We start from the raw sequence: 21,950 nt of genomic DNA on the forward strand, positions 1-21,950 counted from the left end.
TTTTTTGTGTTAGCCATGAGCTTCCATAGGTCTTTAAGCGTGTGAGTAGAATGCGTAACGTATTTATTTAATTAAATAAGTGTTAATTTTTAGATCCCGACTGACAGAAAAATGACAAGAACTAGTTGATCCACCAATTTAACAATCCAAGCTACACAATTCTACATATCAGCAGTGTTTTAAGGGGCCCACTGATTAACAGTCCGCCGGACGGTATCGGCCTGTCAGAACAAAATTTTGACAGTTCCGAACAACTGACAGGCCGATACCGTCCGGCGGACTGTTAATCAGTGGGCCCCTTTATTATGTATGTTTACAATTGAAGGGTCCATGGTAAATGTGTTTTAAAGTTAACGGACGTCTTTCGCGTGCGTTGTATTATTTTTAAATATGAAAAAAGTCAATTTGGGATAAGTAACTTATACAAATGAGAAATACAGTTAAAATTTCCATGGACTCTTCAAATTTTAATTAAGAAAGGACCAGCATGAATATAATATCGTTCCATACTAAAATGGTACCACTCTGTCGGTTATTATTCTCCTTTATACCTCCTACCGTACAAAAAATAGCATGTCGAATTTTAATCAATCATATTAGAAATGAAATTATTGTTTTAAAACAAAAGGAATTTCATTAAGCAATGTTTTAAATTTCATTAGAGATATTTAGTACTAGTAATACTCGGCACTGAGGAGAACGAAGCCAGGAGGGAGGAGTACTAGTAATAGGATGGTGGCCGCTATACACGGTGTAACATGAGGAAACCGAATAATTTTAACCACGCATTTGTGAGGTCAAAAGAAGGAAAAAATGTAATACCTATGAGTTTAGGTCAATTTCGCCAAAAATTTTTTTTTTGTTTTGGTTTTTTCAATTTTTTGAAATTATTTGGACATAAAAAATAAATGTTATTGGTAAACTTATTACTTAAAATTGATTTTTACATTTTTTTTTCGTATAACCTTCTTTTTGCAAAGTGTTACTTGTCACTTTTTGACATCTATCAATAAGGATATTTAGACTACGTCCCGTAGTAGCAACATTACCATCAAAAAGGCCTTTTACACTATGTAACAACAAAAACTTGTTTATTTTTAAATCAATATTATCTCTGAAACCAGGCGAATTTCAAAAAAGTTTATGACATTTTTGTCTCTAAATACGAGTATGATCAGGAATACGCTGTTAAAATTATTCGGTTTCCTCATGTTACACCGTGTATAGAGGTTCTAGGACCATAACTGCAGAACCATCAGCATTTTTCTCTGATGTGTAAGTATTTTAATGAAGCAATTCTCGAAATTGATATCAAAAAGCAATACTCTTGAATTATCCTTAAGCACACGACCGTTTTCGGTTTTTTTATTGTCTTTATTAACAACCGACATAGTGGCATAAGAATGGCAAAATCGATGTGATAGGATGGTGGCCGCTATACACGGTGTAACATGAGGAAACCGAATAATTTTAACCACGCATTTGTGAGGTCAAAAGAAGGAAAAAATGTAATACCTATGAGTTTAGGTCAATTTCGCCAAAAATTTTTTTTTTGTTTTGGTTTTTTCAATTTTTTGAAATTATTTGGACATAAAAAATAAATGTTATTGGTAAACTTATTACTTAAAATTGATTTTTACATTTTTTTTTCGTATAACCTTCTTTTTGCAAAGTGTTACTTGTCACTTTTTGACATCTATCAATAAGGATATTTAGACTACGTCCCGTAGTAGCAACATTACCATCAAAAAGGCCTTTTACACTATGTAACAACAAAAACTTGTTTATTTTTAAATCAATATTATCTCTGAAACCAGGCGAATTTCAAAAAAGTTTATGACATTTTTGTCTCTAAATACGAGTATGATCAGGAATACGCTGTTAAAATTATTCGGTTTCCTCATGTTACACCGTGTATAGAGGTTCTAGGACCATAACTGCAGAACCATCAGCATTTTTCTCTGATGTGTAAGTATTTTAATGAAGCAATTCTCGAAATTGATATCAAAAAGCAATACTCTTGAATTATCCTTAAGCACACGACCGTTTTCGGTTTTTTTATTGTCTTTATTAACAACCGACATAGTGGCATAAGAATGGCAAAATCGATGTGACAATTTTTACGCTATTCTCCTACTTAATACAGTAAGATGTCAGAATTATCATGTCTCGGCCACAAAAAATTGCCCACGTACGCTAGCCCTTCAGGTATAACGCAACAATAACATTCCATTCACTCATCAAATAACAATTATTATTTATTTTATCAAACAAAACATACAAACAGACAATATTATGTTATTGCGTGTCGAAACTGAAGTTTCCTGCTGAATTTGTATGGAACGCTCTCTAATATTACACCTTAATCTCAATATAACCGAAATGATTGTTCTCACGTTACGTACATTTAAACATTTATTGTTCCTTTGCAATTGGCATCGGAAGGAAACCGAACAAAGTATGTATAATTAATTATATAAAATAAAAAATTCTTGGGTATAAAAATATATTCTACCGAAAACATAAATGACTGATTTGCAAAAAAAGGTACCGCTTTGTCGGTAGTGAAAAAGGAGTATGTAGATACAATAAAATATCGTTTATTTCTTCTAAGTTCAGTTTACATGACACTGCATAGCGTAACACATATCGTGTTCACTGGCGACAATGTGGTACCTTTAAGGTGACAGTCCATTTCCAACGACAGCTGCACTACTGTTCATTTTACTATGGAAATTGACAATAACACCGACGCGTTCAGTACCAGTAGTGCAGCTGCGGTCAGAAATGGAATGTTACCATTAGTCTAAAAACAATAAAATTACAAAAATTATATAAAACTTATTCAAAACGGCATTTGCAACTGCGTTACCTTCCGACACTCTAATTTAACTGCAAAAAACCGCTCTGAGCGAATTCGTTCGACGCTGACGCTGGAAGCATAGACTGTAATTTTTTTACGGTAAGGTCATATAAAATGTATTGCAGAGAAGACCGTCATAGGGCGTGAACTCTCGTATTTGTATGCGGTCAGAAAGGAATAGCTTTACACCTTCTGTCACACAATTAGCAACACTCCTAACTGTACATCGGTGGACCTTATTACAAAAGGCATAAGGCCACCGGTCCATTAACAGTGTCGGCGATGGTACAAAAGAAACGCAAGAGTTTAAAGAGTTTATTTTTCTGTGCATATTTTTGACCATTTGTCATAGAAAAGGAAACTATTATACCTTTAAATCTTCAGAAACTTCGCGTTTGTACGGGACAACGGTAGACAATTTCATGGAATGCTCCCGAAAGAGCTTGTAGCCGGTATTTGACCTTACCACTAAAGGTGACAGTCCATTTCCAACGACAGCTGCACTACTGTTCATTTTAGTATGGAAATTGACAATAACAGCGACGTGTTCAGTACCAGTAGTGTAGCTGCGGTCAGAAATGGAATGTTACCATTACTCGACGGTACCATAGTGAGCGTGAAACGAATTCGCTCCGAGCGTTAGCGCATTCTTCGGGTTGATTCACTTGATTTTAACCAATATCAGACGAGGGAGAAGCCTTGCGTCTGCTGGATGGCTTGGAGGAGATGGTATTTGAGGCGCTCTTTGGTCTTGTACCGTGGCAGATCGAGCAGGTTGAAGCAGGTGTGGGCTACAGGGAAGTATCTGTCGTCGGCTACTGGCTGGATTCGGATCTGTTAAACAATTCACGATTTAAAATGGCTGACTCGTCGACACAATTGATTACGAAGTCGAATCTCGCACGAGGCGGTGAATTCTGCAATTTTACCTTAAATATAAAAACCGGCCAAGTGCGTGTAAGACTACTCACAATGGAGGGTTCCGTACTTCTTACAAAACAAAAAACCATACAAACAAAATGGCGTAAGTGCAGTGGTGAACTTAAGTCTGTTTAAGAGGATAACACTTTTTTTACTTAAATCCTTTTTCGATACTTGAGGGTGGTATTCCACCTATCCAATTTCTTTGTCCAATGTGTATACCGTGTCACATTTTTCTTCTTGAGAGAATGAGACGCACTGACATTGGACAAAGAAATTGGACAGGTGGAATACCACCATAGGATCCGTGCAAAAGCCACACCACGTCTAATCTGATATCAGTTATATATAGTACCTATATTATAACGTCTAGGATACTTTATACTTACTTTGATATCTCTCATGCCTTGTATGGGAACTCGGTCGCTACCAGTCAAGAATAGTAGGAACTTCTTCTTATCTTCCAAGGACAGCTCATGGAACACTTCCCAAAACCATCTACAACAGAAAACATTGCAAATAAATTATAAATCGGTCAGTATGTCATCTTTGACAATGCACCTTGACGTCTTAGGGCCACTTCATCCCTTTAACCCGAGGTTAAGCGGTTAAACCGTTAACTCAGTGTCAATTGTACTGGTATCCATGATAACTCCAGGTATAACCGGTTAAACCTGGGATAGTGGAATGGTGCAAGTGGTGCTTATTAATGGATTCACAATGTGGCGTCTGTATGGTTTGTATAATTTAACTCTTTCATCATTCGTATTTCGCCTACTATAACCTCACCTGGCCTGCTGGTCGGTGTGCGAGTACCCGTTCTTGTACTCGCAGTTGGCCTCGAACTGGTCCCAGTCGTACTCCTCGTTGCCGATCACCACGGACATGAGCTCGTGGGACCTGAACAACTTTATTATCCTGCCGCCGCACACCTGAAGGAAAAAATACTGGGTTTAATAATAACTAGAGAAATCACAGAATAAGTAGTAATAGTTAAAAAGTACAGAATATTTTATAAGGTTTACTAACTTCAGTTGATGGTTACGCCGTTATTAGCCCGCAAAGGGTAATTTTCACCATTGTTATTAATTTTCACACAATACACATACCTTCTGAAAGCCCTGATTGAACGCTTTGAACTGATTCTCGACGGACTTGTTGAGCAGAAAGTCGACGTACAGCTCCACGTATTCGGCTTTATTCTCGTGAGTGACCGATATGTTTTCACCATTTTCCATCCATGGACAGTACACACTACACAGTACAAATACCTTCTGAAAGCCCTGATTGAACGCCTTGAACTGATTCTCGACAGACTTGTTGAGTAGAAAGTCGACGTACAGCTCCACGTTAGCTTTATTCTCGTGAGTGCAGTCACCATTTTCCATCTATTTACGGTACACATACCTTCTGAAAGCCCTGATTGAATGCCTTGAACTGATTCTCGACGGATTTGTTGAGTAGAAAGTCGACGTACAGCTCCACGTATTCGGCTTTGTTCTCGTGAGTGACCGATATGTTTTCGCCGTTCTCTTTCAGAGGGTGAACTTGAATTTGGTCGAACACTACCGTGTTCACGGCGAAGCATAGGCTGAATACCTGTAAAAATTGAGGTCTATTAAGCAGCGTTAAGGAGCAAATGATAATTTATGAAAAACAAACTTCTTATACGAGTATATCGTAGTTTACAAGGTTCAAATTCCTTTGACTCGAGCCAAAAAATGCCGTTCGATGTGAAATCCCTTGAACGGCCATAAGGGTGACAGAAATTAGGCTAAATTGAACCCTATTACTATGAAATAAAGTTCAAAATCATTGTGGGAAATATATTCCCTTCATATGGTTAAAGCAATTACAGTACTTACGTCTTCCACATCCTCATCAGGATATTCCAGTAGGCTCTTGAGACTATTGGCCAGCGTGGGATAGAGGTCGGAAAGATCGTCCAGCATGATGGGCTCGCCAAGGATCTTCTTATACAACACCAGCGGGAACGGCACGTACATTATTATGGAGTTGTAGATGGCCAGACCGTATAGTACTCACGTCTTCCACATCCTCATCAGGATATACCAGTAGGTTCTTGAGACTATTGGCCAGCGTGGGATAGAGGTCGGAAAGATCGTCCAGCATAATGGACTCGCCCAGGATCTTCTTGTACAACACCAGCGGGAACGGCACGTAGATTATTATGGAGTTGTAGATGGCCAGAACGTATAGTACTCACGTCTTCCACATCCTCATCAGGATATACCAGTAGGTTCTTGAGACTATTGGCCAGCGTGGGATAGAGGTCGGAAAGATCGTCCAGCATAATGGACTCGCCCAGGATCTTCTTGTACAACACCAGCGGGAACGGCACGTAGATTATTATGGAGTTGTAGATGGCCAGACCGTATAGTACTCACGTCTTCCACATCCTCATCAGGATATTCCAGTAGGCTCTTGAGACTATTGGCCAGCGTGGGATAGAGGTCGGACAGGTCGTCCAGCAGGATGGACTCGCCAAGGATCTTCTTGTACAACACCAGCGGGATCGGCACGTAGATTATTATGGAGTTGTAGATGGCCAGACCGTATAGTACTCACGTCTTCCACATCCTCATCGGGATATTCCAGTAGGCTCTTGAGACTATTGGCCACCGTGGGATAGAGGTCGGAAAGATCGTCCAGCATAATGGACTCGCCCAGGATCTTCTTGTACAACACCAGCGGGAACGGCACGTAGATTATTATGGAGTTGTAGATGGCCAGACCGTATAGTACTCACGTCTTCCACATCCTCATCAGGATATTCCAGTAGGCTCTTGAGACTATTGGCCAGCGTGGGATAGAGGTCGCACAGGTCGTCCAGCAGGATGGACTCGCCAAGGATCTTCTTGTACAACACCAGCGGGATCGGCACGTAGATTATTATGGAGTTGTAGATGGCCAGACCGTATAGTACTCACGTCTTCCACATCCTCATCGGGATATTCCAGTAGGCTCTTGAGACTATTGGCCACCGTGGGATAGAGGTCGGACAGGTCGTCCAGCAGGATGGACTCGCCAAGGATCTTCTTGTACAACACCAGCGGGATCGGCACGTAGATTATTATTGAGTTGTAGATGGCCAGACCGTATAGTACTCACGTCTTCCACATCCTCATCGGGATATTCCAGTAGGCTCTTGAGACTGTTGGCCAGCGTGGGATAGAGGTCGGACAGGTCGTCCAGCATGATGGACTCGCCAAGGATCTTCTTGTACAACACCAGCGGGAACGGCACGTAGATTATTATGGAGTTGTATATGGCCAGACCGTAGATAGCACCTGGAAGGGAGTTGTTACAATTATTAACAAATTTTGCGTTGACGGTTCCCAACGGTGTCCCGAAATAGGAGCCGTGGACTCAGACTACGAGATAGAGATTATCACGTTCCACGATATGCCTAGGAATTTCACGATCTGCCTGATCCTACGATCGGCCGCCAACATATATACCACGTCTTACCTATCAAATAGTACATAACGTCATCTTCAAAAGGGTTATTGGAAAACCATATCATGTTAGTTTCTTCGGACTGCTTGAACATGCCGTAGACGGGGTCGAATATTTCCTTCAGCAGCAATAAGAAGAACTCCTTTTTAACGCCGCCGGCGTCTTCTGCTTCCTCGCCTACGAATTCTACCTAAAACGAAATGTATACCAAAAGATTATTTAATTCATAGGCCTCTCAGTCTATTGCAGACTATACAAACAGTGTCAGGCAGGGCGACAACGTTTTTCATGGCAGTATAAGCCAATACGGGAGCGGCAACCACGACCGCAAAACTCCCGTAAAAGATTATTTAATATCGGCACATTTGGTACCCAGTTAAGACACAGCCCAGCCCAGTATTCAGTCCGTCGCTTTCACCCAATAGCCTAGTATAAAAATTTACTAGGTCCTAGTACATTTTAAATTCCATCAACTCCCAATAGCCTTTACACCCTGGCGGGAGCCGCCTATGTGTATCCCATGACCCGATCCATTCGGTGTAGCCTTCAAAATTTCATTGTCAAAGGGGCTTCTACGTGTTGGCTTCGGCTCCGCGCATGCCACCCAAATTTTGAAAACACTATTGTTCCGTGTGAGTAAAAAAAAATACATATTCCATTATTGTTTAACTCCTCCACTCCCAGCCATAAACAATGTCAACAACTTCTATGTCCCAGACGTTTTCGGAATCGTGCGTGCAATATCTCATCTTTGGGACTTCGAGGTATTTTTTCTGCCGGCGAGATGTCACGTCCACGATTGAGAAATAGGAATCTTAGGAATTCATATCCGGAATCCATGAATATTCGAGTGTTTGTAAAACAAATTGCACTTACTTTTAATGGTTTCTTCAACTGCGAGCTGTCATGATTACTGATTTGCAGCATAGTATCTCTCACTATATGGTTTCTCGACACCGTTAGATTTAGAAACTGGTCTCTTTGGAACTCATAGCCAGGATCCATAAATTGTCTAGTGATCATAAACCAAATTGCACTTACTTTTAGTGGTTTCTTCAACTGCGAGCTGTCATGATTACTGATTTGCAGCATAGTATCCCTCACTATATGGTTTCTCGACACCGTTAGATTTAGAAACTGGTATCTTTGGAACTCATAGCCGGGATCCATAAATTGTCTAGTGATCATAAACCAAATTGCACTTACTTTAAGTGGTTTCTTCAACTGCGAGCTGTCATGATTACTGATTTGCAGCATAGTATCCCTCACTATATGATTCCTCGACACCGTTAGATTTAGAAACTGGTCTCTCTGGAACTCATAGCCAGGATCCATAAATTGTCTAGTGATCATAAACCAAATTGCACTTACTTTTAGTGGTTTCTTCAACTGCGAGCTGTCATGATTACTGATTTGCAGCATAGTATCCCTCACTATATGATTCCTCGACACCGTTAGATTTAGAAACTGGTCTCTCTGGAACTCATAGCCAGGATCCATAAATTGTCTAGTGATCATAAACCAAATTGCACTTACTTTTAGTAGTTTCTTCAACTGCGAGCTGTCATGATTACTGATTTGCAGCATAGTATCCCTCACTATATGATTCCTCGACACCGTTAGATTTAGAAACTGGTCTCTCTGGAACTCATAGCCAGGATCCATAAATTGTCTAGTGATCATAAACCAAATTGCACTTACTTTTAGTGGTTTCTTCAACTGCGAGCTGTCATGATTACTGATTTGCAGCATAGTATCCCTCACTATATGATTCCTTGACACCGTTAGATTTAGAAACTGGTCTCTCTGGAACTCATAGCCAGGATCCATAAATTGTCTAGTGATCATAAACCAAATTGCACTTACTTTTAGTGGTTTCTTCAACTGCGAGCTGTCATGATTACTGATTTGCAGCATAGTATCCCTCACTATATGATTCCTCGACACCGTTAGATTTAGAAACTGGTCTCTCTGGAACTCATAGCCAGGATCCATAAATTGTCTAGTGATCATAAACCAAATTGCACTTACTTTTAGTGGTTTCTTCAACTGCGAGCTATCATGGTTACTGATTTGCAGCATCGTATCTCTCACTATATGGTTCCTAGACACCGTTAGATTTAGAAACTGGTCTCTTTGGAACTCATAGCCGGGATCCATGAATATTCTGGTGAATATTTGTGTGGCGGCCCGCGTCACGGCCATCTGCATCTGGAGTTGCTGGTCGATCTTTAGGAGGAGGGACTTGCATTGGACGTCGAAGAGGAACGCGTAGTTGCACATGTGAGGTGATGATGACTGGAAATGTAAATATGGTATTAGCAGTTTAAAAAGTGTGGACCGGCGCCATTGATTTGTTTGCGTTAATGCCGACACCACACAAGATCACAGAAAAAAAAAAAGATCACAGTAGGGTTGTCAGACTTTTACACAACTGCCCAAGACTTGCACTTGACTTACTATAAGAATCTAGCCCTGGAAATAGTGCCAAGCTACTAACAATGGCGATGAATGCAGCTCGGGTGCGCACAGTGCTAGTGTTATTTATACAAAGTTTGACGTATAAAATAGCACCTGCACGTGTGCTGTCAAAATCTCTGCAGACTATTCTTGGTCTTAACTCAAACTTAATGTGGCAATTATACTTACTTCCTGATCCGCCAACCAATTGATATAGTCCGTAGCAATATCGACATAGTTTGATAGATCTTCGATGTAGAAGCATTCGGCAGGTATCTTTGGTTTCTTCGGGTTGGAAAAGTTGATTTTGTTGAGGGAAGACAACGTGTTTAAAATTTGAACTAGGCTGTGACTGAAGTAAAGTTTCTGAAATACAAAAATAACAGGTTAAATTTTGGATTTAACCCTTTAACCATTTGACATTCCTTTCTAGTCATTCGATTTAGAACCGTAATTTAAGAATAGAAGAGTAGAGATGCGTTTTTGTTTTAAGTATGATGGCAAGTATGTTGTCGCTACGGACTAAATAAAAGGGTTAAATGCAAAAAAAGCCCAAATTTTTTTTATACATTTCAGCCGATCCGATATTGATGTTTTCAATAGGACAGAAAGAAAAATTACGATTTCGGGTTTGGTTTCATAGTAAAAGTCATTCAGAATGACATATGTTAGCATAGTAGACGTACACAGTTCAAGAATACATCATGATTCAGTTTTGATAATTTGACTAGGCTGACGCTGTTTACTTTGAGCCCTGTATAAGGCCTAAGGCTGTCAGAATTTACGCAAAAATAACCCTATCACTTTGCACTAAGGTTCAAAATGATGTGGGAAACATATTTCCTCTGCCTTATAAAGGCTTAAACACAGTTCAATATACCATGTGCCACGCAAAAACGTACCTTATTCGCTCTAACACTAGGTTGCATCAGCTCATAAACGATGACGCTCTTGAAGATATCGACAAGCATCTCGAAGTAATCATTGCTCTCTTGTTCCCACCACAGATTGACGATGCGTTGCGGGTATATGGATAGTTTGTTGAACGCTTCTGCAAACGGGCCCTGTCGATATACAATATATATGGCGCTATTAATTTACAATAGTGCCGTTTATCATGCGTGATTCTTACAAGCAGTTAAATTTAATAAAGGCATTGTAAGTTATACGAATAAGGAGATAAGACAATTTTACCACAAGGGATGCATTTACCCTGTCACAACAGTCACCCTATACATGAGAATAACAGCGCCCTCTTGACAATGATCATATATTACTGGTCAGGCTTTACTTTTACTTTTGACGACCGGTCTGGCCTAGTGGGTAGTGACCCTGCCTGCGAAGCCGATGGTCCTGGGTTCGAATCCCAGTAAGGGCATTTATTTGTATGATGATACAGATATTTGTTCCTGAGTCATGGGTGTTTTCTATGTATTTAAGTATTTGTATATTATATATATCGTTGTCTGAGTACCCACAATACAAGCCTTCTTGAGCTTACTGTGGGACTTAGTCAATCTGTGTAAGAATGTCCTATAATATTTATTTATTTATTTATTTATTTATTTATTTTATATTCGTGGTTCTACGACTCCTTTTACGAAAGACGAGTTTTTTATGAACACAATGTGTTAATTATAAAATCTTTTTCCAAACTTCTTTCAGTTTACCTCATTCTATGCTAGATGTCAAAATGACAGGCTAACAAAACTGTTCAGTTGTATAGGGACCGTGCGCGTTGGATGGTCTGCCATCTTGCGGCCTGAATCGGAAACATATGTGCACATGCACATTGCCACAGCAAGTGCTACCATCTACCGTTCTCGTCAGTACGTTTCCTTGTTCATAGTAGGTTCTGCCATCTTGTGGGCTACATCGGAAGCATAAACGACACATTTACGCCTCGCGCCAAAAATCTGACGGCTCCTATGCTGCCCCCTATAGTTCATGCACGGGGCCTATTCAACACATTGACATAGATATCTAGGGACTGGCTTTACGGGCAATAAGAATGAGGCATGACAGGGGCCAGTACAGCGGTGTGAAACCGCTACAACGCGATTGGTTGATGAATTCGCATCACGCACGCGATTGGTTGACGAGTTCGTATTACGCGCGCTATTGGTCGCAACTAGTTGCGTTAGAGTGCACGATTGGCTGGATTGTGTGAGTAACACCACTGAACTAGTACAATTTTTGGTGCCCCATTAGCCCGTCCTTAGATATTATACGTCAATGATTCAACAGTACCTGTAGTTCCGTATGCCGCCTAGGGTTCCTCATCTCATGGTACAGCGGTAGAATCATGAATAGTCTAAGAGCCTCGGCGTCTGGAGGTGAAACTTTGATCTTCTTTATTACGCTCTCGGTCAAGTGACTGAATATCTGCAATATCGCTACAAAATTACAAACAACGTACCGCGTGTGATCTCCAAATATATTCTATATAGAGATTATTATAGTGAAGCCCCTTGCTTCCCACATAGGCGATATAGGGTTAGCAAAGAGAAGTCACAATTTACTTATGCACTAATTGAATTTGTGCATACAGGATGGTTCTCTAAAGTTGGCTTTGGAGAATCAACCAGTGTGTACGAGAACGAATTTACCAAAAGCCACAGAAAGTAAACTGTCAAAATGTTTTTACTTTACACATAGGAATATGATAGGACGTCTCATGCAACAGTTGATTATTTGTATATACTTAGTTCGTTTTTTTTGGCATTAGAAATAAGGTAAACAATCTGGATGTGTCTTTTTATTGAAAATTTTTAAAAATAAGTTACGGAAAGTATTTAACAATTATGAATCTAATACGATCATTTATATGCTTCTGCTTTCATAAGTAATAGTTTTTGATTTTTAAAAAGCGTTTTTCAATTAAAAGACATGTCAAGATCGCTTACCTTCTTGCAAGTTCTTTCTAATGATAAAAAAACGAACTATAGTTCATTTTATTCACGTCAGCTTTTCGAATATATGTATAAAATTTGGCGTTATAACTCTTAATTTAATAATAACCAGTAAACAAAAAGCAAAAATAAAAAGAAATATCTTACCAGCTCTTTAATGGAAGAGTTCTCAATCCTGCTTATAAGCGTGAAGGCTTCCTCCGCTTTCTTTAGATCTACCCCGTGGACCTTCTTATTACAGCCATAGTGGTTATTATCGGCTAGCAGGAAAGAGCCGTTGATACAGGCCGCTGCGCCGAACACCGTTTCTAAGTACGCCATCAATTCCTAGAAGAAAATATCGAATTTATGTTTAACACATTCAGCGCCCAGAACCCGACTGTCAGGTACACACTTCGTAGCGACTACGCGCTCCATACGGCAAAGATGTCGCTTCGCGCTAGAAGCGTTACCTGTAGCACTTAGTGGCAATGAATGTGTTAAATATTGTTTTCTCAGTGTACGGAACAAATAATCATTGTTACTGTTATTTACTTATTATTCCCGACGGAACGGAAACGGTATAATCAATCTGTGCTAACTTGTGTGTGTGTAATTTTATATTTAATACAAAGTTTTTCGCCGACTGTACTTTTCTCTTAACAATCAAGACGATTCTAAAAAATAGAACCTCAATGAGATTGAGTTGTTTTATCGCCTAGATCTTTTGATCCCCGTCATCAGATCATCTCGATGTTATCATCATATTTTATTTTTTATTTTTAACAAGCAGATATATCTACGAACGATGCTATTAAGCTGGGAATAAATTTAAAAGTGGAAAAATTACTGTCTTGGGTGAGACTTGAAATAGATGGCGCCTAGGGGTCCCCTTGACCCATAATATGGTGGAAAGATTTGCTGGCTATGGATGAGGTCTTGGTGGCTCAGATGGCAGAGCGCTGGAGTATCTATCCAAAGGCCGTGAGTTCAAGTCTCACGCAAGACAGTAATTTTTCTACTTTTAAATTTATCATAATATATTATTGCAATCTCACTGGTTTTTCATAAACACGCCAAATATTAATCCAATCAAACTTTCGGTTGTAATGTAGCTATCAGGATTTGACCTACAAATACCAACGAATACATAAACTTACTTGATTAACTACATCTTCATCCTTAAACATCTCACAAGCTGCCAGTTTAGGCAAATTCAACGTCAGCACCTGCTTATTATGGTCCGGGACCCTAAAGTCCGTGCCCAGCGACTTGTCGCCATTCACCACTAGAAAGCTGTGGTCACCCCCGGCGTACACTTTCATTGGACCTCTAAACAGGTCTTGTGAGAACTGGAATAGAGGATTAGGTTGTATAAAAGGGAGTAGTCTGGTTAACCATTTTCGTTTCCATAAGGCAGCAAATTCAAAAATATATAAAAGGCCCTTCAAGAGCTTTTGAGCGATATTTTTATTTGGTGCCTATTTCTTGCTATGAAAATGGTTGCCCAGACTTTAATTAAGGACACGATGCTTGTATAAAGACATAAATAAGTAAATAATTGAATTAATAGACGTGCTAAGTCAAATAACGCTCCAGAACCAGCGCTCAGGAATTAAAGCTTTAAAAAACGTCACGAAAAGGACGCTAACGTGACATGTAGTGACGTTATAAAATTATACATACATACTGGTCTAATATAAACACAGTATCTTTATACAGGTAATATCAGCTTTATGTCAATGGTGACACAATGCTGATACTGCATGGGCATTTTAACGTTAGGTATGCAGCTATTTCCCCTAGCGGCGCGATTCGGGAAATGAATTTGAGATTCACTAAATATGAAATAGTAAAGATATGTGACGTCCCCCGGGTAACTTACACATCTATTAATTCAGTACTTTTGTATAAATACTACAAGTGCAGTTACAATGAAAATGAATGTTAGAATTAATGATTGCATGAGCAGCTATTTGACTAAAGCCCTTATATTCACATATGCATGGACAATGCATTCTGAGCTGTGAATGTGAATACACATGTGAATACAAATTGTGCTCAGGTTTTTAGAAAACAAAACCATAGTCAGTATTATTTAATAAATGTATGACCATAGACCTTTCACATTGTCACAGCTAGTGCACGGCATTGTCTATCATATATGAGTCTTCTACAGTAGCTAAAACTATTTTGTGATAGATATGTAATGACTTATAGAATGACCAACATAACGTACGCATTTATGGCGCCACAAAATCATCTGAGGCAAAATCGCGGTTAATTTTGGTAAAAATATACATGTTTATTTTGAAATATCAATGAATGGGAACAAAATACTGAAATAAATACATCATAAGGTCATGTGGTGTGAGGGAAATATAATCTGACCTTATTTGGAAATCATTCTCAGTTGATTACTATATTAAACGGTGTTTTTAAATCCAAATACAAAAAATACCGTTTGTACCGTTCTTTGTAGATCTTTGTAGTCAAAAATATATCAGCGTTATTTTGCTGGAATATTGGTTGATATTGACATTTAAAGTTGTTATTATATATTTATTTAATTTTTGAAGTCACATACTTCGTGGGATGCAACACTTGTTTAACTTCTAATTGAGCAGAGCGCTGCCGCTTGCAGTTGAAATCGCAATTACACCTTAAACTACACTCAGATAATTTTGTGACAGCTGTATTTTTGACTTTGAAAAAAGAACTCAACAGTCTGTATGGAGGTCGCTGCGGCACTTTCCAACTTCTGTTTCTTCATTGTCTAAAGAAATTTTACATTTCACTATTAATTTAAATATTTTGATAAAATATAGCTTGAATAAATTTACACACTATGCTACATATTCGTACATATACATTTGGCCAACGAAATCGGACAAAAAATGTAATTTTACTGCAAAACTGTATTATAGAAAAAAGTTGTGTGTAGTTTTATTTAATGCTACTTATAGAGTGGGTTTAATATCTGGGTATTAATTTAATAAAGGATCATCAAAACCAAGGATATAACAGTCAGCTTTCGGAGACCAAACTCATAAAAAAGCACAACTTATATCTAACGAATTATGCTACGGATGAAATTAGAAACTCGTGAAATAATAATTATAAACTATGTAAATAAATGAAAGCAAACGGAATTAAATAATTATAACAATCGTGTTTGTGATGTAGCAATTGTTTACTCAACTACAGTTTTTGGAGTATAAGAGTACAGTCAGTAGCAGAAAATACTAAGGCGAGGTGTTCAAAATGATTTTGACGCGACTTTATTATTAAGAGAATAAGAGCGTGTCAAGGTAATTTTGGATACCACGCCCGCTTAGCAACTTCTGCTGCTGACTGTACGGCCTGATTGGCGTGCGTCCAGCATAGCGGCAAGCGGTAAAGTGCTCTGTGAAGCGTACGCCAGTTAGGCCACTCGCTTACATTTTCATTTGTTTGATATGGACGCCGCACGCTCAAGTCGTAATGCTAAGGATTTATATGTGCTTGTCTACGTTTGTAATATAAATTTACCTTACTTCTGACTGGACTGTTATTCTGTGTCAAAGAAGATATTTAAATTAATCTCTTTATCTTTTGTAACAAAGATGGGTGATGAGATATTGTTATGGTCGACTACAGTAGTCAAGGGCTTAAATGATTTATATTGAATTGAGTAAGCTATACATTAAATGAAGTACCAAGCGTAGAAACCACCTAGTAGAAAACCACCGTGTACCTACCTCACCAACCATCTCAGTTAAGTGGTAAAACTAAAAGTACCTATTGAAAATAATTAATGTGACCAGATAACAGAAAGTACTAAGGTAATTTTTAAACGCAAACACTACCACTTTAAGAGACAAATAATTTTAGCGTTAATAAAGTTTACGAGCAAAACATGCGTAGCGAAAGATCAATGAACTAATAGTAAAACTCAACTGACCATCGATAGACCTTATCTCGTCGTAGTAAGATCTACAATTAATCAATAACAAGTTCCTGGTAACTATACCAGGTCGACGCGGCATAGCAGGTGCTGCCGCCCATATGCGATCTGAGTCACTGTGCTGCCCATGAGTTCCTAGTCCATAGGTAGACCTTATCTCATAGCAGTAAGGTCGACCAATGATCAATTTTTAGCATTTTATTAAGTTACCGGTGAATCACCAGGCGTGAAGGGCACGGGCGTGGGTAGTAGAGCAAGAGACAAGTTAGGACAGCCGAGCTGACCGCGAGCTCCGTAGCCACAGGCGAGGATGCGCTCTCCGACGCGGCATAGTAAGTGCCGCCGCCCACATGCGATCTGAGTCACTGTGCTGCCCATGAGTTCCATGACCTGGTGGAAAAAATGCGTTGAGTCACGAATAAACAAAAAAATACTATACGATCGATGTTGAAAGCGAAGGTGTTATTAACCTTAGAGTGAAGTTATTGTTCAATAAGTCTAAATATTAAATAATTCAGTAGTAGAGTAAACATTTTCTTCAGATTATCGCCGGATACCTAAGGCGTTTCATAAATGTATTGACTTTCATAAATCAAATACGGATAACCTAGGAATTAGGATCCTTACAGTTAGTTGGCAATTCATCAAGGAATAAAAACAAACAGAACAAAACAAACGAACCTAAAACAAGTACAGCTATTTTTTTTAAACGAAATATTCTTCAGCCATTCTCTAATACTAAAAAACCTTACCTTTCTAGGCACTAGTTCGTTTTTAGTAGCTCCGTGCCCCGTCTGACCGTATTCTCCAGTGCCGCATGTAAACACACCGCCTTCTAACGTTAAAAACACCGTAAAATCTTCCCCGCACGCTATGTGACATACCTAAAATGTATAGTCAATTTAATAATTAACAATTATAATCAATGTAATAGTTAGGTAAACGATCTGTGTACGTACTTTAGAATTCCGTAATACTTTCAAGTGTGTCGGATAACATCTGTTGTCTCTATCCTGTAGACCTAGCTGGCCGTGTGAGTTTTTCCCCCATCCGTACACTGCTCCTGATCTAAAATATCACATTTATATAAGTAAAGATATAATAAAACAGCATTATCTAGACAGCAATCTTGTTCATTTTTGAAGAGATATGGGTAATGTCTAAGGGTGGTATTCCACCTGTCCGATTTCTTTTTCCAATGTGTATTGCGTCTCACATTTTGCTTAATGAGAGAATGACACGCAATGACATTGGACAGATGAAATACCACCCTAAGACTGTCTTTGACAGCTGATATAGGTGTGTAGTGCTGCGGTAGTATTTTAAGGTTGCATATAACTATTAACATAACTAAAACTTATGAGGTTTATTCCCACAAAAAGTTCTTGCCACAACTTAAATTATCTGTTCAATATTGATTATTGTTTACAAAACCGCAAACAGGACATTGACTCGTGAAACAGCCGCAAATAGATAATATCGTTATGATACGCAACGCATTACATATTATGCAGTCGATGTCAAAAAATAACTACATATTAAAAGAAGTGTTAACTTAACTTTTGATACAGGCTAATGGCTTTATTCATTAACGCGCTACAAACCTCAATTAGCTATTAATCGTTTTTCTTTATCTGTCATTTAGACTTAAAATGTATTTGAAAGGGATAAAAGATAAATTATATATTGAGGCTAGTAAAGTTTGATGTTAAGGGAGCAAACAGATATTAGGTGAAGCGAATATATCATATGAAGCGTTTGCGAAAAGCCATACATTTATTTACATGAGTACAGGGGGCCGATTTTTGAATTTCGACCACTCGATTTCGTGTATTTCTTTCAATAATATCTCCACTACTAGGCATTTAAAGTCTACTAATAGAATTAAAAACGAGTGGTACCACTCGATTCCAAATTTCTATCACTTGTATTTCAAAAATTAGCATTTCGCCGTTTTGTTACCGATTTTCGAGTGACGAAATCGAGCGATCTAAATTCAATAATCGCCCCTCAGGACGTAACCTCGACGAAAATAAAATAACCAGTGGCACTCCTGTACCAGTTTAGTACGAGAAACCCTGTGTGGTGACTATAAGTTTTTGTCTTGTAATTGGGGTGATATATGACTTTTGAATACTTACTTAGTCAAAGCGAAAGTGTGATTGCTACCACAAGCAATCATGGCGATGGGTACACCTTGCAACGACGCGATGTGTTGAGGCGTTAGCTCTTTATTCGTCACAGTTCCTAGGCCGCATTGGCCGTATGTGTTAGCACCCCACGCGTATATGTCACCATCTAAAATTTTAATCTGAAGCTTAATTGTGAACACTTTAGTCCATAGCGGTAACATATTTGCCATCATACTTAAAAACAAACAACAAAAACGCATTTCTATTATAAGAAATACGGTTCAAAATCGAATGACTAAAATGAACTGTTGTTGTTGTTAGACATGAAAGGACGATTTTATTATGTAAGTATAGGTACAATTATCATTATCCCGCTGGAGTCGAGCCTTACTAGAGAAAAGGGAACTTGGAGCTTATTTACCTCCCATGTTTTGAGGTTCAGCGCCAAAGTTGCGTGTAGTCACAAGAGAGGAAAAATTTTCTACGGCACTTAACGTCCCTTGCCTGCTTTACGACCTCATCTCAATGATCATTCAATTCGAGATTCAGTGTTAATTAAAAATAATAAAATTTAATTTAATATTGAGGTAAATTTTGAGATGTGCCTGTATGTAAGCAGGCAAGGGACGATAAGTCCCTATACTTGCTTGTTAGCAAAATTGCTTACGGAAGAATATTTTGAACTGTCAATCCCCATACTTACTATTTGTCAAAGCTAAAGAATGATAAGATCCGCACGCAATCTGTATAACATTTCTCGTAGCCAAAGACTTCACTATCTTAGGTTTGTCCTGGGTATGTGAGCCTAGGTTACTCCCAAGTTGTCCTAATATATCCGAGCCCCAGCTGAATGGCTGTCCCCATTCGTCCAGGGCCATGGAGTGCTGCATGCCGCATGATATTGCTGATATTGTGCAGCCTTTGAATGCTTCCACTAGAGCTGAAAATAAAAACAAAAATGAATGTGATTGTAATATGATATGACAGGCCACAGGTCAGGCGCAAAATACTTTAGTCAGGAGACATTTCATGAAGTCTCGGCAAAATTTCAGTTGCATATTGAAAAGAGAAACCTCTCCCTCCTTCATGCGCAGCCGTGGAAAGGCACTTTTTAACACTGTCTTCGAATCTTTGCATTACATGGCCGTACCACCTTAGCCGTGACTCGGTTAGTTTGTCAGTAATAAAATCACTATGTTTATTTAAAACTCACCGGGATAGGATCCATCAAGAGAGCTAGTATGCCTGCCCAGTTGTCCAACATCATTATTTCCACATGAATATAAATGGCCATTGCTGGTGAGGTAAAGGGCATGGAATTCACCTGCCGTCACTGTCTGCACATGATTGCTTTCTGACCATTTTGAGAAAGTTGGTTTTAATACCTGAAAACATATGATGGTAATGAACATTAGCCGTATTTTCAAATACCGGATACTGAAATAAGAGTTTGAGTGGCCCAATATATCCAGTCAATCTGTTGTTTTAGTGTAAAATTTGCACAAAAACAGGATTGTTTACAAAAATTTGCCAGATGCATTATCATTTATGAGGAATATAAAAACACAGCAATTTCCAAAAAAAATAAATGTGTTGCTAATAGTAGGTTAAGTCACTACGGTCACACTATTTTCAAATATTTTTATGAATCACAATATATCTAAAAAAAAAACAAATCATGTTACCTTATGATCTATATTGATATCAGGATCTATTTCATAACATCTTCTAAAAATTGCATACAAAAACACTGTAGTAGAGGTTAACAATACTTCTAGAAAAGTTCATTGTATTGTAATTCAATAGGTGACCAGTTAAAGGTTACATGAGGAGTCAGTAGTGCAGTAAATATTATTAATTATATTACTTACCAAATCTGTGTTCTGAGATGTTTCTATACACAATTCGTGGTGCGTGGAATTGCCCCAGCAAAACATTTCGTGTAAATATACTCTTCAACTACTTCCAGAAACTAAAATATAACCTCTACCAAAACTGTATCGATAAATATTCAGTCAATTGAGAAATGAGGTAGATGAAATGGTATCCTCCAGTTACTTTTATACTCAGAAATAATTTTTCTTACGGCGTTCTTTACGAAAATAAAACATTATTTACTTTAAATCGAGAAAAGTCGTCATTATCACCGATCACCGCATAATAAAATTGACAATGACATGACATGACGACTGACATGACATTACATTTTCGTTCAGCTGACGTTTACGGTTTATTTATAAACACCGGTTTTTGAAGACATACATAGCAGTTAGTGAATGCCAGCTTTACAATAGTCCATTCACTACCCAATAGTTTAGAAACTACTGACATCTTGCGTCGAATAGCAGAACGATAAACTGAAAACATGGTCAAGTCCGACTCCTCTAATTTATCCAAAGGGCCCGTCAATGAGGTAAGACGCAGTAATTGGCGTAGGTAAAAGTTTGCAATAGAATCTGGTTTAAAAAAGTTATTAAAACAGGAACATTACAACTGTTTTTCAATTGAAATGTCTTTATATGGGTATGCAGAAGTTTTTCTTATTAGAACATTTAAATTTGATGTAAAATATTTGATGTTCGTTAAAGCAGTAAGTTAAGATATTGAACCTTAAAACATTGGACGGAACTCTAATAAAATTTTAATATTAACGCCACCTAGCGTACAGTCATGGTACCCTGGAGAACATCATCTGCTACTTACTATACATACTTTTTTATTGATAGTTATTGAAATAGATAGACGGGGAAGGGACGTTGTTCGGCCATATTTGTTATTGTGCTCGATAGGGATTTATTTAGATCATTTCATTTTAGAATAGACTAGTTAATGTTTGTGATGTATTTTATTTCCGTATTACCCTTTCTCAAAAGTTTCTATACAGTGACATAAACACGTACTACTTATGAATATAGTTATGCCCAGTGACTGTGGATACCCCCTGTGGTAATTCGCTGTAGTCATCCAGCGATATTTATTGAGAATTAGTGCCGATAAATCGCTTTAAAGTGGCGGGGGCGTCAAATAGCAATGGAAAAGGGGGACGACAAGCTGCCCCGGTCGACGTGGGGTCTCCCCTGCTCGATTGGGAAGAGGGTGACCATTTCAGTTTTGAGGACTCGGAACGTTTCGAGGGCGATTCGTTGTGCAGTTGGAGCTCGGAGCCTGAGAGCCTGTGCAATAACTGGCGAGGATGGCGAAGGCCGAATCTACAGAACTCATTCGGCAACCGTTCCGCGAAAAAGTCCGTTCAAGGT

General features: G+C 38.6%; 1 protein-coding gene across 1 annotated transcript; it reads right to left on the reverse strand.

Moving 5' to 3' along the window:
• Positions 1–302: 302 nt before the first annotated feature.
• Positions 303–20,869, reverse strand: LOC134664584 (probable E3 ubiquitin-protein ligase HERC4). Its single transcript, XM_063521295.1, has 19 exons — positions 20,565–20,869; positions 19,907–20,078; positions 19,397–19,633; positions 18,703–18,859; positions 17,521–17,629; positions 17,314–17,445; positions 16,772–16,951; positions 13,776–13,967; positions 12,784–12,963; positions 11,975–12,109; positions 10,627–10,788; positions 9,914–10,090; positions 9,296–9,562; positions 7,277–7,454; positions 6,917–7,095; positions 5,192–5,383; positions 4,574–4,716; positions 4,174–4,282; positions 303–3,697 (listed from the first exon to the last, which is right to left on the reverse strand). Exons 1-19 carry the CDS (start codon positions 20,628–20,630, stop codon positions 3,545–3,547), a joined length of 3,120 nt encoding a protein of 1,039 aa, XP_063377365.1. The 5' UTR covers positions 20,631–20,869; the 3' UTR covers positions 303–3,544.
• Positions 20,870–21,950: the final 1,081 nt, after the last annotated feature.

This window comes from Cydia fagiglandana, chromosome 5 (genome assembly GCF_963556715.1).
Source record: "Cydia fagiglandana chromosome 5, ilCydFagi1.1, whole genome shotgun sequence".
Lineage (NCBI taxonomy): Eukaryota > Metazoa > Arthropoda > Insecta > Lepidoptera > Tortricidae > Cydia > Cydia fagiglandana.